The 13,607-nt window shown below is 32.7% G+C and overlaps 1 protein-coding gene across 2 annotated transcripts in view; it reads right to left on the bottom strand.

Annotated features, from left to right (window-relative positions):
- Positions 1 to 353: 353 nt before the first annotated feature.
- Positions 354 to 13,607, bottom strand: part of LOC139514273 (Fanconi anemia group M protein-like) — a 68,002-nt gene continuing 54,748 nt past the window's right edge. For both annotated transcript variants that reach the window (XM_071303280.1, XM_071303281.1), the window contains exons 13-15: positions 8,875 to 9,008; positions 5,890 to 6,022; positions 354 to 5,145 (exon numbers count right to left, since the gene is read on the bottom strand). In XM_071303280.1, coding sequence (XP_071159381.1) covers positions 374 to 5,145; positions 5,890 to 6,022; positions 8,875 to 9,008 — 5,039 coding nt within the window. In that variant the 3' untranslated portion in view covers positions 354 to 373. The remainder of the gene's footprint in view (positions 5,146 to 5,889; positions 6,023 to 8,874; positions 9,009 to 13,607) is intronic.

Genomic DNA, 13,607 nt, shown 5'->3' with positions numbered 1-13,607 from the left:
ACTTTCTGAAGGATTTGATAATCAGCAATTGCTGTTTTTCCTTCAAGAATGAAAATCACACAACTCATCTCTTAATAAGAGGCTGAATATTAAATTATTTTACATTGAAATTTCATAAAATAGCAACTCACCTCCTTGAACATCAATTAAATATACTCTTTGTGTGTTGTAACATTATGAAGGATTACTATATTTCTCTTTTTTGGCCATTTTACACCCTAAACTGTATTCTTGATATGAAAATATGAATCTATACAAGGCTTAACTATTTCTCCAAATATAAAAGTTTCCTGAAATTGCTTTACTGGCAGATGGCAATAAAGCAATCTATCAATTTTATCAACATGAGTAAGTAATCTGAGCTTAGATTTTATTATCCATAACTTGATGGTAACATCTGAGTATCAAACGTTCTTCTGATATAATTATAAACATTAGAAGCTCGTTCCTCTGTCATTTTGCCATTAGTCATTATAGTTCTGATGTCACTGCATAAAAAGCTTGCCACAGTTATGTAATTATTGCACAAAAATAAACAATGAACGTAAGATAAGTGAGGTATAGATCTATAGAACTTAACCCTGTTCTGCTGATCAGTATTTAGATTAATAGGACAAGATATTGCACAGTTCTTTCTGTTCTCAAGTTGACATAAATCAGCTACAATGGATGCCGTTTCTAACTGGTTTTCCGTAAAAAACAATGTCATTTTCGACTGAATCAAATGAACTAAAGTTTTATCAACATATTTAGTCCAGTGTAATATTCTACCTTTCTCTTCTGGTTTGCATTTATCTTTTTCAATGATAAGACAAGGTCGCTCATAAAAGTCACACATTTCAAGCAAACGTTCGATCATTTTAGCACGATTTGTTCCATTGCTGAATTCAGACCATTGTTTACGATCAACTCCCATGCGGACACTGACAACATAATCACAGCTGTCTAACTGGGCAGCGACTACATTTATATTATGATTAAATCTTAGAGTAGAAACAATGTCCTGAGCACCATTTATTTCACGTGAATCAACGATTATCACAGATTTGTTATTAGATGGTTTCATTGTATTCAACAATAAGTCACTGTCTTCTGTAATTAGTGAATTTTCCTCTGTAATTGTTAAATCTCTCCTTGTCAATAAAGCAGTATCATCACAATAACTATTAGTTTTGTCTACTGACTCATTATTTTGTTGCTTAGCAATTAAATGTTTACGAAATTCTTCCTGTTTTTCTTTTTGTCTTCTAATACGTTCTTCTTTCTCTTTTGATATTGTCATATCTGCACTAGCGTCTAATATGTGAGAATTTGCGAGCTGATTACTTGTAACATTCCCTAAGTTTTGTTTGTTAGTTTTTATTCTACTTTTAAGTGAACACATAATTTCTGGTGATATTACTTCCTCTTTCTGTTCATCATCACTACTTGATAACAACTGACGACTGTTTCTATTACTTGACCTTGAACGGACTGTACCATGCCCTTGAGTCATTGCAGGAGAATCTAGGAATTTTCTTCCCTGTTCTGCAGGTGACATAAGATTCATGTTCTGATTATCAGATTCATCCTCACTTGAAGAATCTGCTATCCTTTTAACCCTCTTTCGCTTGATTGGTTTCACCGTAGGCATCACTTTATGTCTTGCTGGTTTTGACCATCTTGTCCTTGGTCCAGCAAATGATTCATTGTCAATGATATTGCCTTTATCTAATATTGTGATTTCATGTCCCTCCAGAAGATCATGTTCCTCTTCCTCATCACAAACAAAACTATCATCATAATACTGAGACTCTTCATCTTGGGGAACCTGAGAATAAACATCAATATTATCATCATAGTCATATTTAAGTTTAAATTTACCACCCTGACCAGTTGGGCTACGTACTGACTTTAAGTAGATGGCCTGAAGTTCCTCATGCTGACCTTGAGAAAGTTGAGTACAACCTTCAGAAACAAAACTTTCTTCCATCTGATCTAAATCACTACCTTCTTCCTCATCTGTTGAAGCTTCCTCATCTTCAGACACATCCGCTTCATCTACCAAAAATGGATTAGAAGGAGACTTGGATTTTCTTTTTTTATTTTCATATGAATCCCTTTTGTTTTTATCAGATGAATCCCTTTTGTTGCCATCATATGAATCCCTTATATTGCTATAAAAGGTTTTTGTCTCATTGTTGGTAGATTTGTTGCTCTTATCCTTTTTGATGCTCATTATGTCTTCAAAATCACTTTCATCATCAAGTAATTCATCTACACAAAATGAAACTGCCTTTTTTGGTTTCTTCTTCTTTAATATACTTTTTTCCTCACTAGAGGTTGAGGAAATATTTTTCTTAACTCTAGCACTAACTGGTCTTAATGGTGTTTTAAAATCATCGAAATCATCTTTTTTCCTTACGTCAGGAGTTATTGGTGAGTCTATTATGAGTGTCTTTTTACGTTTTTTCCTCACTACAAAACTGTCGTCCAAAGAAGGAGAGTCCTGAATTGATAGATTTATCAAGGGTGACCCCTGATCAGGAAGATCCATTCCCGAGAAATCAGATTTTAGACCATCTGGTGATTTTTTTTCAAGATTCACTGGTGAAAAGACTGGTTTTTGACTGAGCAGTCTCTTACCAGATAACACTGGAGAGGGTGGCATTTCAATGTCACAATGAAGGTCACTTAAACTGATGTTATTTTCGTCCTCATTTTGCTGAGTTAACTCATCATCTTCAGCATCAAAATTCACTGGATTCACATTAAATGTATCTTCCTTCCTTGAAAAAGTTGAGGATGTTCTTTTATTACCCTTAGAAACTTCACCAACTTTGGTATTTGACAATTCAAGTTCATCACCATCTTCCTGTTCTAATTCTACTTCCTCTCCTGCAGGTGACAAAGCAGGTTTTAGGACAGTGGAGTTTTTAAATCCGATTAATCTTGATTTGTCACACATGAATGACAAAGATTTCCTACTAGATAGAAAACTCTGACCTAGATTTTTAAGAACTGATTTCTGAGAAGTTGTTTCACTCAAACATGGTGATGGTGGAATGATATCATCGTCAACATCAAAGCCAAGGTCAAAAAGAGGTACATCTGACTCCTCCCCATCATCACTGAAAGCATCCATGTTATCCATATTAACAATTTCATTAATCAAATTAAGTTGTGACGTGTCCAATTTATCATGAGGTTTAATAGCAGTAAATGCTCCAGGGCTATCAACAGCAGCATTATTTTTCTGATGGTCAAAAGTACTTGAAAAAATGCTTTCATCATTTCTAAATTTTTCATTTTTCTTTTGTTTAAATAAGAAATTCACATCCATATTGTCTTTTTCTTTTTCGAATGGAACTTTGAATGTTCCACTCTGTTCCCTTTCACCAGAACTTCTGTCTGTACTATCACTATCATGTACAAATGCTAAGGCTTGACTGAAAGTATACTGTGAAGGGGACATAATCCTTCCTGTAGACTGGCTTGTGTTTTCCTCAACAACTGCTTGAGTTTTTATAGCCTCCAGAACACTGTCATTCATAAATGAATCATCAAATAGAGAAACGTCCATAGATTTGCATGAACTTATTTTGTTGTTGTTAGAACTGGAAGATTTACTGGTTTCAGCTTCTCCTGTTCTTTGCTTTTCAATACAGTTTACAGATCCTCTAAACAGCTCTGCACATTGGCTAAGCTTCAACGATGAATCTTTATTCTTAATTCCTTCATTACTTTCATCTGAATTAATTTCTTTTAGAAAATCATTGCTTGCCAACATAAAATTTGCCTGAGTGTCCAGAAAGTCATCTGATCCAGAAAAAGAATCAATTTCCATTTCAACGTCATTTTCATTTAACTTGTGTGTTGGTACCTCAACAAGATCTGTCACTTCTTTTTTGTTATTAGCCAAATCACTTTGTGTACTGTCATCACTTATTTTATGTCCTAAACTATCAAAGGTACTTGTATTATGTTGCACTATAGGACTAGTTCTTTTACTTTTATTTGGTTTATTTGTTAGTGGTTTAATAGGGCTATCAAAATCACTTGATATGTCCATATTAAAATTAACCGCTTGCTTTTGTTGAAAGTTGCCATTATTTGATACATTAAACGATTCACCAAATGCATCAATATCTTTGTCTAAATTTCCTTTTTCACCCATATCTTGTCCAGATGTTTTATCATCAAATCCATCTGAACATTTTAGACTGCTTTTGTTATGTTCAAAATCTTTGCTATTCTTTTTTTCAATCTTACTTGTATGCTTTGTATTCAAGCCAGAATATTCTAATGTCCACTCTTCAACCAGTTGTGCCATATCTATTTTTGGCAGTGTTGTCAAATTATTTATATTTTCAACTAATACTTCAAGTTCATCCATTGAAGGAGCTTCTGGCACAAGAAATACTTCTTGATTTGTTTCTGTTATTTTCTGTGGAGAAACAATGTCTTCAGGCATTGTGAAAAATATTGGTAAGAGTTTAGTAAAATCTTCACAATATTCGTCTTGTGGTTTAGCTTCCGTTTCAGATATTATCTCATAGTCAGAAGCCTCCATTTTAGACATGGAGCCTTGTTCTATATCTATTTGTACATGTGTACTATCTTCATCACTAAACTCATTACCATCTTCATTTGATTTACTTCCTTGGCTCTCTTCATCAATGCCAGGTAATTCAGGAACAGTTTCTACGAAATCATTAACATCAGTGTCAGCAATCACCTCAACCACTGAAATGTTCCCACTAAAGTTTCTTTTCTTTTGTTTAAGCTTTTTCTCACTCCTATCAAAATTTCCATCTATGCATATACTTTTTCTGTACGCTTTTGTTATTTCAACAGCTTTAATTTTAGCAACATGTTCATCATCCTTGTCATCTTTTTTGTCAAAAATTGCTGGAAGGTCATCATCACTTTCACCAGATACAACAAATGCATCAAACTCTGGCAGCTGATCACTTCTTCTTGGTTTGTTTTGACTATATAAAGACTTCTTTTTCTTTCCATGTTTTATGATGGTGTCATTAGCAACAAAGAATTGCCTTATATTTCCACCATCTTCATCATTTTGACCAGGTTTTAAGATATCAGCCTCATTCAGGAAAACTTCCATTTCCTGGCCGTAGTTGTCTTCATTAGGATCTAAAGCCTCTGAAAAGCGAAAAACAAGTTAACTATTTATGCTTTATGAAATCAAAATGACAACATTTGTTTAAAAGTTAGTTATAAGGATTTCCTAAAATATTTCTCTACAGCATAATTTCTGATGATATCAGCTGGTCACTTTATGAAACATAATAACATTGCAATGATTTTACTTTTTTCCCTCTGACCATTTGTCATTTCTATTCAAAATATATGGTTGTGTGCATTGTTAATGAATTTTGATTCATTTTTCAAAAAAGGGGTTTGAAACTACTTTTTTCAACAAAAAATATAACATGGGTTTATATGGGAACTAATTTTTGTCATTTGCAGAGACACATTTTCTATATTCAAATATAAATAAATCTTATACTGTAAGAGCAATATCATCAGGAAAATAAAGATAAATTGTATTGCAGTTTACCACCTCAGAATTGTGTAGTTAAGCTTTTAGTTCCAACAAAACTATTGATAATTTTCAATGATTCATAATGATGATTATAGCACTGATTTTTTAGGCTTAAAGGTTGATGAACTCTTAAAATTCTGACAGTGATACAGTTATATGATAGAATATAACAGAAATTGAGAAGAAAATAAATATTCAATTAAACCTATATCAAAAGATTATAGCAAAATTGGTTCATAGAACATTATTTGAATTTAGTTTATTTATTAAAATATTGAATTTACTCATCATAATAAAAAGGTAAAGCAATTTAATATTGTACCATCTACTTTAAGACATACCTTGTAACTCTAGAAACTGTACCATTTCTACAAAGTTCTTTGTTAGGTTGGAATGATCAACAACAAATGTAGGTTGCTGTCTATTTTGCCATGGAAACCAATCTGACAAGGAAAGGTGACTTTCAGTTTCTGTCTGAAAAGTTCAAAGTAAATTATTTTTAATGTATTATATATAAAAACAAGAATGTGTCCCCAAGTACATTATCTTTTTCTATGTCCAGTGGACCGTGGAAATGGGGTAAAAACTCTAATTTTGCATTAAAATTAGAAAGATCATATCACAAATAAGATGTATACTAATGTTCAAGTTGATTTCACTTCAATTTCATCAAAAATTACCTCGACCAAAAACTATAACCTGAAGCGGGATGAACGGATGAACAGACGATCAAATGAACAAACAATTGAATGTACGAAAGGATGCACAGAACAGAAAACATAATGCCCATAAATGTTTTCTTTTAGTGTCTCATCAATTTTGTCTTTCTTGTTGATTTTGAGATTTTGTCATTAGATTTTTATATGATTGTTTGATCTTTGGTGTTATAATTCCAGTTTGAGGTCAGTTATTATTGGTATATGAAGCCGTATTACTCGATAGAATGTTTACATAGTTTTCAGACTTGAAAAAATTAGCAATTATTTGCAATTTAAGAGGCCAAATGATTGCTGCTCTAGGTTACATAACAATTCTCAGAAAAAGATATCCTATCAAAGAAGGAACCATGGAAATAAAATTTATGTCTGTCTATTTTGCTGCTAACTAATAATAGTTTAGCCAAACGTATTTGGTAAACCTAAAGATGAAGAGTAATGGATGTAAAAACTCATCACACAGTCAAGCATCATTACATAAAGGTTGATTCCCAAAATCAGTAAGCCTGGATTTAAAATTTTAGAGAAAAATGTAATGAAAAATTCATCATGTTCATAAATGACCATTATGTGAAATAATACTTATGTATTCATTAAACATGTAATTACCGATGAATCTTCAAACAATATTCTGCTGAAATGAATCTTGATACCAAAGGAGTATGTTCGATAAGGTCCTAAAATGGCCCCCTTTTTTAACGTAAATTTCAAATTCGGATTTGTTTAACAATATCACGATAAATTATAGCTAATACATTCACTAGATAGGATATAAGCCATTTTATTGAAAATTTCACGTTTCTGCGTTTCATTATGACGTCACAAGTTGTACTCATATTGATTTTTGACGAAAAAATCAATGAAAATGGGTAAATTTCCATAGATTATTGGACAGGAAACATAGAGCGCATACGTCGACAACAAAGATCTTTTAAAATAATGTTTGTGAAGACATTTCACATGTCTTATTTGAATATTAAGCTTGTCGACGCCTGCGCTCTATGTTTCCTGGTCCTTTATTTGGTTGAAATCCAGCTGATTTTGTCAAATTTCACAAAAATCCCTTATCTTGACCTTTTTGGGATGTAAAAATCAACGTGTTAGAATAAAACTTTGACAAAAACAGTTCTGTTTAACTTTCTCACATGTGTTTAAGGCAACTTAAAGTATTTATTGTCTTGTAACTATGAACTTTATAATTGGGGCCAAATATGGCCCTTACCGAACTTACTCCTTTCAGGAAACTAGAATTTGTAGTTCCTGACAAATTAAAATTGCATAAAAAAAAAATGTGGGACAGATAGAAGAACAGATGTATACCAGTCTATTAATGTGTTTTTGTCTTTGTATTTTACCAAATTGAAATATATTAACCAGTTCTAGTCTGTAAAAAAGAGACGAAAGGTACCAGAGGGACAGAGATGTAAGTTGCAAATTATATTCTGTGAGAAATTGAACTAGTACCTCAATTTTAATTTCATATAGTATTTTCATGAAGTCAGATTATTTATATGATTGGTTATGTTCTTCTCATATATGTTATGATGATATGATACTAAACCCCTAACGGGAAGGATTGTGCCTGATGTTCATATGATGAAATCATAATCTTTCAGTCAGTTTAATTGAAGTCTGGAGCTGGCATGTCAGTTAACTGATATTAGTCTGTTGTTATTTATGTATTATTGTCATTTTGTTTATTTTCTTTGGTTACATCTTCTGACATCAGACTCGGACTTCTCTTGAACTGAATTTTAATGTGCGTATTGTTATGCGTTTACTTTTCTACAATGGCTAAAGGTATAGGGGGAGGGTTTTGAGATCTCACAAACATGTTTAACCCCGCCGCATTTTTGCGCCTGTCCCAAGTCAGGAGCCTCTGGCCTTTGTTAGTCTTGTATTATTTTAATTTTAGTTTCTTGTGTACAATTTGGAAATTAGTATGGCGTTCATTATCACTGAACTAGTATATATTTGTTTAGGGGCCAGTTGAAGGACGCCTCCGGGTGCAGGAATTTCTCACTACATTGAAGACCTGTTGGTGACCTTCTGCTGTTGTTTTTTTCTATGGTCGGGTTGTTGTCTCTTTGGCACATTCCCCATTTCCATTCTCAATTTTATTTATAATGTCAGAATTTTTTGCAATGCATTTACAACTTAATTTAACAACATATTTATGTTTGAGTTTTTTAAGACAAAAAAACCGACAACATAAGGCTGTCATTTGAACAGTGCAACAATTATGGACAGAGATACAACAATAGCAATTTTGTCAAAATATTGATTGATAGATTGTAGGAGTTTTAACTCCACTTTTAAGCACAACTTTTAGGCTACTCCGTAGGTCAGTTTTTATGGGTGAAGGAAGCCAGTGTGAATTGAAAAAAACCACTGACCTTCGAAAGGAAAACTAACAATCCTAGTCAATTAAGATTGGAGTTGAGTGCACCTGCCTCTGCTTGGTTTGAACTCACAACCTCAGTGTTGACTGGCTGGTGATTACAGTAGTAGAACTACTTACATCACTTAGCCATCGAGGCTCTCATCGTCAAAATAAGTTTTGTTTGAAATTACTCTGAGGAACATACAAAATCGTTAACAAATATTCACCTGATTGGTTTCCCCTAAACTAAGCATAGTAGACTTCTCTGGTAATGTTTTCGTGGATGGGTCACCGTCATAGAATCTTTTCAGCTCTTCATACTCTTCCTTTGATATTCCACCATCTCCATTACTCTTACTGTCTGAAAATAAATCAACAACTATATAATTCAGAGCAAATACTTTGGATTTCATAAAAAGTATTATTCCCCTATTTGTACTTGTTTGGTTTTTTAACTATTTTGATCTGAGCGTCACTGATGAGTCTTATGTAGACGAAACGCACGTCTGGCGTTTTAAATTATAATCCTGGTACCTTTGATAATTATTTATACATATTGATAGTTAACTCATTATATTTATAGCCCTCTTGAAATATGAATATGAATATTCTTGGGTGAACAAATCTTCATATCTCCCTCAAGCAAGGAAAATAAATGTATAATGTTCATTCCAGAGACTGAATCTAACTGAACATCTATAACTACCTCACAAAAAACAATGTTTTTTTTTTCTCTAATGTTGATGATTACTCAAATATAATTACTTTGATTCAACACTTCTGCTGGGTTTTATTTAACTTGGCTACACAGTCATTCAAACAATAAATTTGCCATCAGTAGATAATTAAATGTGGAATCATATGGAAACTTTTTTTTGTAAAATGAAATAGTTTGATCTGAAGTTACAGTATCAGATTAGATATATCATTCTGATTTCCTTTCAAAAATACATAGTGGTAAAAGTAAATTCCTTTGAAAGGTCTGTACCGCTTCTTTTAAACTTTGCTGCAAAATAAGTCAACCAATAAGATTGTCATCTCAAGTCATTTTAAAAAGGAAGAACTTATCCTCCTAATTAACATACCACCTCTTAATTCCAAGAACCGGGAAACAGTAAGAAGGTTGTCCAAAAGATTGCAAAAATACTCATACAATACAATTACTGTAAAGCTGCTTATAAAATATTGAAAGTTCTTGTCAGAAGAACTGAATAAATGTGTGATGAAAAATTTTGTTCTTTCAACATATTGAAATTTTATTCTTTAACTCATAACCCATTAATATTTACAGTATCTGCAAAATGTCTGCAATTCAATCAAAGCCAGTGCTAGGGGCAATCTTAACCTTGCAGTGAGGTGTAAACCTGTGGTAAATGTTGATAGTATGCAATATCAAAATTTTACCACAAGTAACACATAAACTTAACATTACCAATGAACCATAAAAATGAGGTCAACGTCAGATGAAACCTGCCAGGACATGTACACCATACAATCATTTAAACCAAATATTATAGTGACCCTATTGCTTTTTATTTTTTGTATCAAGAAATAAACCAAAACAAGAGTGCACATGTTGAAATACCACACCTTCTTTACTAATCATTGATATTATGTTGATAGTCCTAACTATAAAGCTTTACTACAACTATCACATAAACTTAACATGATCCAAGAAAATGAGGTCAAGGTCATATAAACCAAACAAAAAATACATGTACATCTCACAATCATTCAGTACACTAAATATAGTTGACCTATTGCTTATAGTTTCTAAGAAACAGACTTAACTATGAAAACTAAATATTGACCAATGAACCATGAAAATGAGGTCAATGTCAGATGAACCATGCCAGACAGACATGTACAGCTTACAATTCTTCAATACAACGAATATGTTTGACCTATTGCATATAGTTTAAGAAAAACAGACCAAAACACAAAACTTAACACTGAGCACCGTAAAAATCAGGTAAAGGTCAGATGACACCTGCCATTTGGACATGTACACCTTAGTCCTTCCATACACCGAATATACTTGACCTATTGCTTATAGTATCTGAGTTATGGACTTGACCACCAAAACTTAACCTTGTTCACTGATCCATGAAATGAGGTTGAGGTCAAGTGAAAACTGTCTGACAGGCATGAGGACCTTGCAATGTATACACATACCAAATATAGTTATCATATTACTCATAAGAGAGAAATTAACATTACAAAAAAACTTAACTTTTTTTACAAGTCGTCACTGAACCATGAAAATGACCATGGACATGTGACAGACGGAAACTTTGTAACATGAGGCATCTATATACAAACTATGAAGCATCCAGGTCCTTCCCCTGCTAAAATATAAAGCCTGATCACTATCCCTTTGTCAAGCTTTCTGCGACAAAAGTTGCATGCTCAACTAAAACTCAAAATTGTCCAATGAACCATGAAATTGAGGTCAAGGTAAGATGAAACCTGTTAATCAGACTTGTATACATTACAATCGTTCCATATATCAAATATAGTTGACCTACTGCTACAGAGACACAGGCTTGACCAAGTAATTGTTACCTTGATCACTGATCCATGAAATGAGAAAGAGGTTAGTAAACCCTACCTGACAAACATGTGCACCTGGCAAGGAACCCATAGACCACATATACGGGGTAGTTACTCATGATAAGAGAAAGAAAATCATTTTTTTCTGTATAAGATGCAAATACTGAAACAACCATAAATTATGTTGGAAGATAACTATCCAAAATACAGAGGTATAAAATACTAAATCCTGACCAAATAAAATCAGTTGATATTCCCCAATTCTCATCAAATAAGATCATTGTTCCTAGCATCTAAACTTTAAAAAAAAAAAAAAAAATGCCCTATAACTAATATCTTATTTTATATACAAAAAAGTTGTTTCCATCTCATTTACCAATACAAGTTGTATAATTTTAAGAGTAAAATTGTTGTTATAGTTTATTATAAGGAAAGAAATCATTTAAATTCATTCGAAACAAAGCACACATTGATGAAATAAAATTCTATTAACTCTTTAAGGCAATTATCTATTTACAAGTTAAACTCATATATCAACAAACAAGGTCAAAATTTAATGATTTAATAAACATTTCATAAAACTCACTACAGGTATGACCAGTTTCATCACAAACGATTTTTCCATTTTTTTGTTCTCCCTAAACAATACAATACCATTTAAATGAAACAAAACAATACCATTAAAATGAACACGGCTGGTAATCTACACACGCAGAACATTTGGTTCTGCAATAAAAACCGTGAGAGGATTTTCCGGTTGTGCTTGAGTGGAGTAATTGTCACCGCTTCAAAAGGTATGTACATTTCTAAATCGCAATTTTCTAATTCAACTGATCAAAATATTTAAAATCGGAGAATGCTATGCTGTGGTGAATACGTTAACGAAGAGATACATGTATCATTTACTGTTGTACATGGTGTTAAACTTCTACAAAATCAGTTGTCCCACGAGAAATTGCCTAAAAAAGTGACATTTGAATTTTGAAATGGTTCTATTAACTGACCTACAAGTTTAAATTTACCCTTTTTTCGGTCAATCGGTATGAATGCCGTTTTGGGCGACGTGTACGTTGTCCGGTGTTGATAGACGTCTTAATAAATCTTAAAACCTCATTTTTTCATTATTCCATGCGTGAGGGGATCGGTTCTGATTGAGGACATCGTGAATGCGTGAGGGGACGTGAAATCATATCTGTATATTCAAGCTATGAGTCGTTGAAAGTTGCCTAAATTTGGTTTAATTCTTCATGAAAAAACACATTTGTGTGCATCTTCTATATATTATAACATCAGACTTGGACTTATCTTGAACTGAAATTTAATGTGCGTATTGTTGTGCGTTTACTTTTCTGCATTGGCTAGAGGTATAGGGGGAGGGATGAGATCTCATACACATGTTTAACCCCGTCGCAGTTTTGCGCCTGTCCCAAGTCAGGAGCCTCTGGCCTTTGTTAGTCTTGTATTATTTAAACTTTTAGTTTCTTGTGTACAATTTGTAGGTTTAGTATGGCGTTTATGATCACTGAACTAATATATATATTTGTTTAGGAGCCAGCTGAAGACGCCTCCGGGTGCGGGAATTTATCGCTACATTGAAGACCTGTTGCTGTTGTCTGCCGTATGATCGGGTTGTTGTCACTCTTTGACACATTCCCCGTTTCCATTCTCAATTTTATACAAACAAATTATGAAATAGAACTTTGAAATAAATTGAGGGCAAGCTAGGTTTTATAATATGTTTTACGAAAAATAAAAAGAAAATTAGTGTTAACGTTTTTGTTTCTTGTTACAAATATTTTTTCCCTATCATCTCAGTATGTATTTTTTACGAAAAGAGTTATCTCCACTTGAATTTCGTATTTGACAAACAAATTATTGTTAAAACACAAGTTTTGATAATTTGTTTAAATATTCTACAATTGCTGTTTTTTTATGAGGTAAAGAGTTTTATTGACATTTGAATAACTGATTTTCACTGAGGCCAACAGCCGAAGTGAATATCAGTGTTACAAAAGTCAATTAAACCACATGATTTACCGAAACAAAGGACAGTAGTTCTTTTATTCCATACTCAGAGAGAAATGTATGTAATGGCAATTATTTACCAAAACAAATTGTACATCAAACATTTTTTTATCAAAATTATGCACGTTAAAAGCACGCAACGTTTTGCGCGGTGAAAATACTTTTACCGCAAGTGAATATGCTTATTTATTCAAAATCCCATTCATATAGAAACCAACTAAAATTTTATTGATATGGAACAGTTTGATTTATACAAAAATATCACCAAGTTTTCTGTATATGAATAAACAGTCTAACCAATAAATTGCAAATAAGTTTCCAAACTAGGCCGATTATGTGCTTAAATCCGCGGATACATATTTGGAACTTATTTGGTTAGATT

The sequence above is a fragment of the Mytilus edulis genome, chromosome 3 (genome assembly GCF_963676685.1).
Source record: "Mytilus edulis chromosome 3, xbMytEdul2.2, whole genome shotgun sequence".
Lineage (NCBI taxonomy): Eukaryota > Metazoa > Mollusca > Bivalvia > Mytilida > Mytilidae > Mytilus > Mytilus edulis.
Note: the sequence above shows the minus strand (reverse complement) of the source record. Positions and strands in the feature narration are given on the sequence as shown.